This window comes from Camelina sativa, chromosome 8, assembly GCF_000633955.1.
Source record: "Camelina sativa cultivar DH55 chromosome 8, Cs, whole genome shotgun sequence".
Classification (NCBI taxonomy): Eukaryota; Viridiplantae; Streptophyta; class Magnoliopsida; order Brassicales; family Brassicaceae; genus Camelina; species Camelina sativa.
The window spans coordinates 2,707,392-2,717,798 of NC_025692.1; the positions used below are offsets into that span (position 1 = coordinate 2,707,392).

Genomic DNA, 10,407 nt, shown 5'->3' on the forward strand with positions numbered 1-10,407 from the left:
TGAAATGTTGAACAAAGCCCCAAATGCAGCTGGTAGATCCCTTGGATTCATCTCATCCCACGAAATATTATCTTCCCCACTCAAAGTTTCAGCAATCTTTTCAAGACTAAGTAATTCAACAGCTGTAGCAGCTTGTGTCTCTGCTTCAGACAAAGGTAGCTGATCAAAAACCCGGTTAATGACAGCTGGAGAAAAATAATAAGTGTGACCACAAACCAATACTTCTATACCATCAGCTGAAGCTTTTCAGGTAAATTAGCATAAAACTCAGCAATAACCTCCTTCACATAAGAAGCCAAACCTTCAACACTAGCAGGAAATCCCATTTTCTTAATCAAATCAAGATATCCCCATTCATCTTTCGCATCAAGATCTACAAGACATTCCTTGGTAAACTTCCAAGAACTAAAAGATTTATACCTTGTCTGAGCCGAACCCGAAGTGAAAATCTTTGGATCAAACTTTGATGTCGACTTCATGCGAGTTGAACTCGATTCCCCTGTTTTCCTTGTTTTCTTCGGTGGCGTAAGACCAAGCTTTTTGTGCACTCGCTTCTTCCTAGCCATTCGCTCCACCTGTTCTTGAATAGATACTTCAATAGTATCAATTTCATCACCCAAAAGTTCTGGTTCTTTCCCCTTTTTAGATTTGTGAACTTGATCAATCGAACCCTCAACCGCCGGTTCATCTGACTCCATTTCTTCGGATTCACCCAGATCATCACATGCAGTTCCAAACGATTCGTCATTTTGACCTTGGGTCTTCTCCGCTGAAGACGAGTCCTCCGAATACGGAACCAGAACCGGTGCATGCTCATATTCCTTGATTTCTTCATCAATCAAATGTGGTCTATTTTTGTCACCATCCGTTCGCTTTTCAGATCCACCTCTCCTGTTAATCTTCCCTTTGCGAGTTGCAGTCACCATTGTTGTGATTTGAAGCTTCAAAATCTTCGTTGTTCTCCCTTTGCTCCTTAGGTTTTTTTTTTTTTCGAGACTCTTCTTCTTCTAACCGCGAATCCTTCTTCTCCTTTTTTATAAAAACAAAAACCCTTCTTTTATTCAGCCCAAGCCCATAACCTTTTAAACCATAAACACACAACTGATCCATTTTCTCAAAATAACTTTCAACAACTCCTGAACCAGTTCTTGTACCACGAGTATACACTCATATTGTACAAACACCAATTAGATTCCTCAACATCACAAATATCTGAAAATCTAAAGCTTTAGTGAACAGATCAGCCAACTGCATCTCAGTGGATAAATGATCATTCTGGACTTGCTTGTTTTCCACAAGCTCTCTAATAAAATGATGCCTTACATCAATATGCTTTGTTCTTGAATGCTGCACAGTATTTTTTGAGAGATCAATTGCACTTTTGTTGTCACACAAAACTTGAAGAATTCCTGAGTCCATACCATAATCTGCAGACATTTGCTTCATCCAAAGCAATTGAGTACAGAAACTTCCCATAGCAATATATTCTGACTCAGCTGTTGATAATGATGCAGAATTTTGTTTCTTACTTAGCCCAAAGATTAAGTTATTTCCCAAAAAGAAACAGTCTCTACTTGTACTCTTTCGATCATCCAGACTTCCAACATAGTCTGCATCACAATGTCCCACTAAACTTGAATTCGACCCTTTTGACATCCAAAGACCGAGATCAAGTGTTCCCTTGACATACATAATAATCCTTTTCACAGTTTCTAAATGAGATTGCTTAGGTTTTGCTTGATATCTGGCACAAACTCCTACACTGTAACATAAATCAGGTCTGCTAGCTGTCAAGTATAACAAACTTCCGATCATTCCTCTATACAAAGTCACATCAAAATTTTGCCCTTTCTCATCCCTTGTTAACTTCTTTGACGTACTCATTGGAATGGCTGCTTCTTTGCACTTTTCCAGCTTAAACTTTGTCAGTAACTTCCTTGCATAGGTACTTTGTGACACAAATATCCCTTCATCTGTTTGAGTGATCTGCAATCCCAGAAAATACTTCAATTCTCCAACAAGACTCATTTCAAACTCTTGAGACATATTCTCCACAAACTTATTCACCAAATCTTGTGATGTGCTTCCAAAAATGATATCATCCACATAGATTTGTACCACCATGATGTTTTGGTCTAGGGTTATTATAAACAAGGTCTTGTCTACATTCCCTCGTTCATAACCTTGCTGCAACAGAAAGTTTGTCAGTCTTTCATACCATGCCCTTGGAGCTTGTTTCAAACCATACAAAGCTTTCTTTAGACTATACACATAATCTGGATTTCTTGAATCTTCAAAACCTTTAGGCTGTTCCACATATACTTCCTTTTGTAAAATCCCATTTAAGAAGGCACTCTTTACATCCATTTGAAACACTTTGAAGTTCATGATACATGCCATTCCTAAGAAGAACCTTATTAATTCAAGTCTTGCTACTGGAGCAAATGTTTCCTCAAAATCAATTCCTTTAATCTGTGTATATCCTTGAGCCACCAATCTAGCCTTGTTTCGAACCATTGTCCCATTCTCATCAGTTTTATTCTTGAAAATCTATTTTGTTCCTATCACATTTACATTGTTAGGTCGAGGAACTAACTCCCATACCTCATTTCGTTCAAACTGCTCTAACTCCTCTTCCATTGCTATAATCCATGAGTTATCATCTAGAGCCTCATTATGATTCTTAGGTTCAAAGAATGAGACGAAACACTCAAAATGGACTTTTTCCCAGCTAGCAAAATTCCTCTCCATTTTCATGAAATCAATCTTAATTCCTCTGGTTTTCATACCTTCTTTGAGATCTCCTATAACATATGATGCTGAGTGATTTTTATGAATTTGCAACAATGGTTTTTGACTGTTTATCACCTTTTCTTCAGTTTTGATAGCTTCCACTTCTTTTGGTTCATTTATAGTCAACTCCTCTAATTCACTGTCAGGCTCACATCCTGTCCATTGGTTAAATGAGTAATCATCAAAGACCACATTGACTGATTCGATTATGGTCCCCAACCTCTTGTTGTAGATTCTGAAAGTTCTACTACTCTCTGAGTAACCCAGATAAATTCCTTCATCACTTTTGGAATCAAATTTTCCAAGATAATCTTTATCATTCAAGATGTAACATTTGCACCCAAACACATGGAAATAACTCAGATTCGGAATTTTTCCTTTCCAAATCTCATAAGGTGTCTTGGTCGAGTTCTTCCTCACATCTACTCGATTTATGATGTAACAAGCTGTGTTTAATGCTTCTGCCCAGAATCTTTGCGACACATGATTTCCATGGATCATTGCTCGAGCCATTTCTTGCAATGTTCTATTCTTTCTCTCAACTACTCCATTTTGTTGAGGTGTCCTGGGAGCAGAAAACTGATGTGAGATACCATGATTCTCGCAAAACACCTTCATTACTTCATTTTGGAACTCCCCACCATGATCACTTCGTATCCTTTTGATACATCCCTTTTCGTTTATGAGTTGCAAAGCCCAAATCCTGAAGCTCTCCATGGTATCTGACTTCTCACGAATAAACCGAACCCATGTGTATCTTGAATAATCATCTACTAATACAAAAGCATATTTTTTTCCTGCCAAACTCTCTGTTTGCATAGGCCCCATTAAATCCATGTGAACTAAATCCAGAACATCCTTGGATTGTATATCAGGAACTTTCTTGTGCTGAATCATTACTTGCTTTCCTTGATTACACGGTCCACATACCATTCCATCAACTCCTTTGATACGAGGAACTCCTCGTACTATCTCATTATTGACCAGCGTAGATAAGTTTCTGACATTCATATGCCCAAGCCTTTGATGCCACAAATTAAGATCATCTTTTGCTGAATAACAAACATCTGATTTGCCATTCCACATATAACAATTGTTTCCAGATCGAGTCCCTCTTAGAACTACCTTCTTCTCCTCATCAGTAGCTTTGCAGTCAACTTTGGTGAATGATACTGTTAACCCCTCGTCACATAGTTGGCTCACACTTATTAAATTTGCTTTTAATCCCTGAACTAAGTATACATTCATTAGCTTAGGTAGAGTGGTGTCATCCGTTCTCCATTTTCCTTGAATATCTCCATGACCTCCATCTCCAAAAGTAACTTTACCACCTCTGATTCTTCGAAAATCTTTTGTAAGTAATTTTGTGTGTCTGTCATATGACGAGAACACCCACTATCAAAGTACCAAGGACTATCGTTATCTGGTTCTTCTGTAATCAATGCCATATTGCATCTAAAATTTCCACCTAAGGTGAACTTCGTAACTTCCTTTGATACTGTTTGATATAGGTCAGACTTCTTTATCCAAATCTGTTTATGAAATCCATTCCAGAAAAATCTGCCTTGATGCTTGAGTCTTTGAACCTTTTCCCAATACTTAAAGCAGAAAAATTTTATGTGCCCATACTTTCCACAGTAATAACATCCACTAGTCCTATCTTGTTGACCTTTTCCTGCATCTGCTGGTGAAGTACTCAGTCCTCCTGACACAAATTTGGTTTCACTTGTATTAACAGATGTTCGACCATCAAATCCTAAGCCTCTATTAGTCTTCTCTGTCCTTCCATAGCTTAGAATTTCATCTAATCGCTTCGTCCTAGCAAACATGTGAATCTTCTTATGTTGAATCTCAAGCTCAGTTTGCAATTTTGCAGATATTTCTTTTTCTGTATCTAAGTTGCTCTTTAGTTCTTCACATCTGTTAGCAAGATCAAGTTTTTCTTTGATCAATAACACACTTTCTTGACTACGCTTCTTCTCATAATCTAACTCATCTTGGAGTGTTTTAACAAGATTAGTAAGACGTTCCTTCTCCTTTACTAATTCTTGATTCTCCTTTCCAAGGTTAATGAGAGTACTTCGAACCTCATTGTAACTATCTATCAATTCTTCTTCGTTTTCTCCTTCATAGTCTGAAATTTCTTCCCCATCTACAAACTCTGTAATGCCCAGAGAAGCCACAAAATTCAGAATTTCTTCTTCATTGTCTTCCTCAGTGTCTTCATCCATGCTTATCAAAGACTTCTCCTTACGACTTACACATTCTTCCTGAGTGTGTCCTAAACCTTTGCATACAGAACATTTGTTTTCTCTTCTTTTGACTGTAGGACATTCCCGAATAAAGTGTCCATAACCCTTGCATTCATGACACTGCATCTCTGCTTTTCTTGTGAATTTGCTCTCTTCCCCAGTCTTTTTATATGGTGTGAGCTTTTTCTGTCCTTGACCTTGTTCTACTCTCTTGAGTACACGATCAAATCTGCGAACCAACAAGCTAACTGGGTCATCATCTTCTATATTGTCTTTGGTCTCACAGACTGCTAAAGCAACATCTTTAGTACTTTTGACTCCTCCTAACTATATCTCATGAGCTTGTAGCATTCCTACTAATTCTGCAAAACTTAAATCTTCAACGTTGTTTGACACACATAAAGCAGTCTTGTAGGCCATGAACTTTGTAGGTAGGCATCGAAGAAACTTTTTAACCAATTTCTGATCTTTATATTTCTTTCCCAAGGTTACCGCTTCCTGAGCCAAAGTGCTGATTTTAGAACTAAAGTCAGAAATTGATTCATGCTCTTCCATTCTTAAGTTCTCAAATCGAGATGCCAACATGTCTTTTCTGGAATTCTGAACCTTTGTCGTGCCCTCATATTGAACTTGAAGAATGTCCCATGCTTCTTTCGCTGTCTCACATCCTTGAATCAATTCAAATTGTTTTCTTCCTACACTGCAGTGAATAGCTGTGAGAGCCTGAGAGTTGTATTTCGACTTTTTCATCTCATCTTCAGTCCAATCCTCCTCCGGCTTAGCTATCCCTGAACCCTTTTCATCCTTGATTGTTGGTTCTTCCCACTTCTCAAGAACAGCCTTCCAGGCAAGTCGATCTATCCCACCAATTATGGACTTCATCCTTGATTTCCAAAAACCATAGTTTTGATCGTCCAGAATGATCTTGTTGGTGTTGAGAAGATCACCGTAGCTCTCCATCCTTTCCACATGATCTCACCCTTACTAAATCCTTACAAGTGTAAGCTCTGATACCAATTGAAAACGTAAGAGTTTAACGGTTTGGATTTTTAACACTGAATATCGAACAGAAATTCAAATAACTCCTTTTTATTAGAAAATAAGTTCTTACAAGGTTTCTCCTTAACTCTATTTTCTAATTCTATTAAGCTCTTAGCCTTCTTTGAATCTTCAAGCTATTCTTTCTCTAAGCTTAAGATTCAATGCTAGGATCTCTCAATCTATGAAGTGCTGATCTTTCTCAAGACCCAGCCTCCCCTATTTATACTAATTGGACTTAGCCACACAATAGGCTAATTCCCAATTCTAATCAGAATTGTTAATTTCCTTTTTCTTTATAGTTTAGGAAATTAACAGTCTTTCTTTGTAAAACTTCCTTTTATCCTTATAACAAGAAAGTCTTTACTCTTTTAGAAACTTCTTCTTGCTTCATGTGACTTCTCTTAACCGTTTTAATAGATTTCCTCTTTGGTTTAATCCTGCTGATCCACATCTTGTACTACTTTTGTTTTAGTACAACACTTATGTCAATAGATGCATCTTCAGTGGTCGGAGAAGGTGAAGGCGGTGGTGGTCGGAGAAGGTGAAGACGATCTGGGTAGTCCGCCAAACAGCACCGTCGCAATAATCCATGGCTCTGTTCCTTCCTCCACCATCTCCGTCAGCTCTTGCGATGCGACTCTCGGCCATCACTTCCGCTCATCTATCATCAATCTTTCTACTCTAACGATTATGGTTAATTACAATAGAATTTAATTACAATGAATTTATCCAATCAGTTTTTGTAATTGAAAATCAAATTATCAATATCATTTGTTGCTGGAAGAATCGGCCAAGAAGAGATACCAGATCAATTAATGGTTGGTCGGATTTTAATTCAGTTTACAATCAACTTTTAGTGGTTTAATATTTGGTTTAATTCGGGTTTTGAAATGTAAACCGATGTAACCAAAATTCGGAAAGATTTAAATATAAAACTTTTGTTTCAAAGAGAAATATGTATAGAACGTTTCTTTGATGAATATATAGATCGAGGTCAAAGTTCAGGCTCTATTTGGTTAGATACGATAGTTCCGGGGAGAAATAGCTCGTTTTCCCATCAGTCAACCCAAAACTTCTGCAAAAGCCTTAATCTCTTAAATTCAAGATTAACGTATCTAATAGCATTTAATTTGTTTTGTATTTGTTAGACAATAATAATATACAATAATTTAACTATTCAAAATGTATATTGTAAATTAACTTTCAATATTGGTGACATAATTTATACTTTTGTTTTTGGGATTGACCGAAAGTCTGAAACTGAAGGTATAAATAAAGTCTGAACTCTGAAAACGACATAGAGCAAAAGCCTGAGGCTTAATAATATGTTGGCCAGTTACCTTATGGGTTTATAATGGGCCGAAAAATTATTTACACATACAATCAGTTGGCGAGGAGGATTCAGCAACAAACAACAAAGAAAAATAAACATTGAGTGAAGAAGATTGTAATTTGTCTTGTCATCAAGTTTGAAAAAAACTACACTAGTTGACGATAACTAATTTATCAACGATAAGTTTGTCTGTTTTGTAAACACATGAAAAATATTCAGGGTTGATTAACAAACATTTGGGGGAATAGAATGAATTGTAATTTTATGAACTTATGCATGGCTTAAAACAGGCACATCATCAATATCCAGACAAGACTGAAATGCAAAAACAAAAACAGCAGATTGTTATTAAACTTGAGTGTTGCTGTTCTGATATACTAATCATCTTTTTTTCAAGAGATCATATGAAGACACCTTTGGTTTTAAATCGATGAGTTTTCACGACGATGAAGCTGTCTCCAACTTAGTCGTTTTTGCAGCTGCAGTGTTTCTGTAGATAGGGTGAAGAACATGACCATCTTTTGGATCAACATGAATCCATTTGCGTCCAGTTATCTTGTTTTTCTCAAACCTGACTCGGCCTTCTTTCAATGCAAACAGAGTATGATCCCTACCGATCCCGACATAGTCTCCAGGATGGAACCGAGTTCCTCGTTGACGAACTATGATGTTTCCCGGTATCACACTCTGCAAAGTCGCACACATACAAGCATAAGTTTCTACCATCATATACTTGAATCGAAAAAGTATTCACCTGATTGTTCTTACCTCTCCTCCGAATTTCTTAACACCAAGAAACTTGGGATTAGAGTCACGACCGTTCTTTGTAGAACCAGCGGTTTTCTTTGTAGCCCAACGCTTCAAGACCAAACTCAACCCACTTGAAGAACCATCTTTTAACATCCCAACACAAGAACAACAACACAAATGAATTAACATGCAAAAATTGATCAAAATACAGAATAGACTGATAGGTAATAAATATACCTGAAATGCTACTGCCAGTATAAGCAGGAACCTCAGTGATCAGTTCCCTCAGACTAACTCTTCTGCATAATGATGCTGCTGAGTTAAAAAAATTCATTTTTCAAGAAACCTGCAATCAACAAATAGCAACTCAAACACAAAAGCAAAGCAATACAAACCACTTCATCAAATCTTGTGTTCTTTCAAATTTAATCACTATTTACAAACAAATCAATCATCAACCTCAAAAGCTATTACATTTCAGATTCGAATTCTCTAAATTTCTTCAACGTCCGTAAATCTGAATCAAAAGCTCGATCAAAAACACTAATTTTTCCCCAAATGCGCGATCAAATCCGAGATGTTTCACTATTTCTAATCAAAACCTAAAATGAGTCTGATCAGCCGATCTCTCCGACCCAGGACGAAATTGAAAGGTCTCGAAGAATGTGGTAAGAAGAAAGGAAGATACTTACCGGAAAATTTCGATTCAAATTGGAATGGAAACGATGACAAGCGTGACCGGAGATGACGACGGCGACGGAAGCGCGATTAGGATAAACGACGCAGCAGGGGAAAGGGGTTACACCAAAACCCTATTTGTCAAGTGTTTCAAATATATATCAGATGGGTCTTCATGTTTCAGTTTCTTTTCATTATGACCCCTACACTTTAATTTCAATCAAATTTGTAACTAATTTACAAATTGAGGTACTCATTTGTATTATTTAGTGTCTCGATTTATTTGGTTTTCTTTGAATATTGTAAACACAACAAAAGAAATGATTCCGTTCAAATTGCGATTTTGGAAAAGAAACCAATCTAGCCAAAAATAAATATGAAAACATGAAAAATCTCAAATATACACTTAGGCTAGTAGTGTATGCATGTGTGAACAAGTAAAAGTTTATATCATGAATGATGATGATCACTCACTATGTTTTATTTCTTGTAACATTAATAAAAAAAAATGTTATATTTTCTTTCAAGGATCTATATCCCATATCTATATGCATGTGTTTGAACAACTTGACATGATCTAATATACTTTTTTTTTTGGACAGTAACTAATCAATATCCATGTGATCCCTCACATGCTTTCAAATCTTCTTATGAACAAAACTTTTGATTTTATTTTTCAATGTTTCCTCTTAAAATGGTCCTACGGTCCGTGCTTTGCCGTGCCGTACTCCGACCCTACAAGTTTCTTATATTAACCCTTGTAATCAATTTTGTGTCACACCAATTATTTAACAACTCTTTAAGCTTAAAAACAAAGTATTACTTCAAATAGATAAGGGGTCACTATTTCTAATCAAAACCTAAACTGACCCCTTGTGTCTCACCAATCGATAAGGCGAAATAATTTTTCAGATTCACTTCTTTTTCATCAAATATACTTATTAGGATTATCTTGGGTAAAAATGACTTTATGAAGATAACATTTTCTATCAAAACCAAAAAAATATCCCAATGTTCCCTCCCTCCTTTTCTCCGAGTAGATCGACTCAGAAACAATAATTGGGTGAGAGCATGTGGAACTGGCTAGCTGCACATGCCCTTCTCTTTTTTCCTTTTCAAACTTTTTAGTTTTTTTTTTTTGGTTTTCGTTTACTCAAAAAAACTTTATTAGTTTTTGATATTTAAACAGTAGATAATTATACAAGTTGGGATGTGTATGCGCATTAATGTATGTGTGCACGCGTATATACGTTTCTAGTTTGTTGCATATGTGTTTTCAAGTTGCTTATCGTTTCATTAATCGTGATTTTTTCTTTCATTTACCAACTTGATTTGCCTAGTGGTGGTCTGGTGGAGTACTTACCTGTCTTTTTAAGGTTCCCTCCCTGCACTTTTTTTTTTCATATACACTCTACCACGAGTTTTTTTTTGTTCATCTATAGATTGGATGCTTGATTGACGCATAAAAAACAAAGAAGATTGATGATAAAAATCAATCAATCTGATAGATCCTGATTATAAAAGCGGATCTAGATCTGGTTTCTTCTTCTTCTCTGAAAA

At 36.4% G+C, this 10,407-nt stretch overlaps 1 protein-coding gene across 1 annotated transcript; it reads right to left on the minus strand.

The window, feature by feature from the left end:
• Nucleotides 7,655-8,989, minus strand: LOC104705798 (50S ribosomal protein L27). The gene is made up of 4 exons (XM_010421878.2): nt 8,862-8,989; nt 8,407-8,515; nt 8,188-8,312; nt 7,655-8,106 (listed from the first exon to the last, which is right to left on the minus strand). Exons 2-4 carry the CDS (start codon nt 8,501-8,503, stop codon nt 7,858-7,860), a joined length of 471 nt encoding a protein of 156 aa, XP_010420180.1. The 5' UTR covers nt 8,504-8,515; nt 8,862-8,989; the 3' UTR covers nt 7,655-7,857.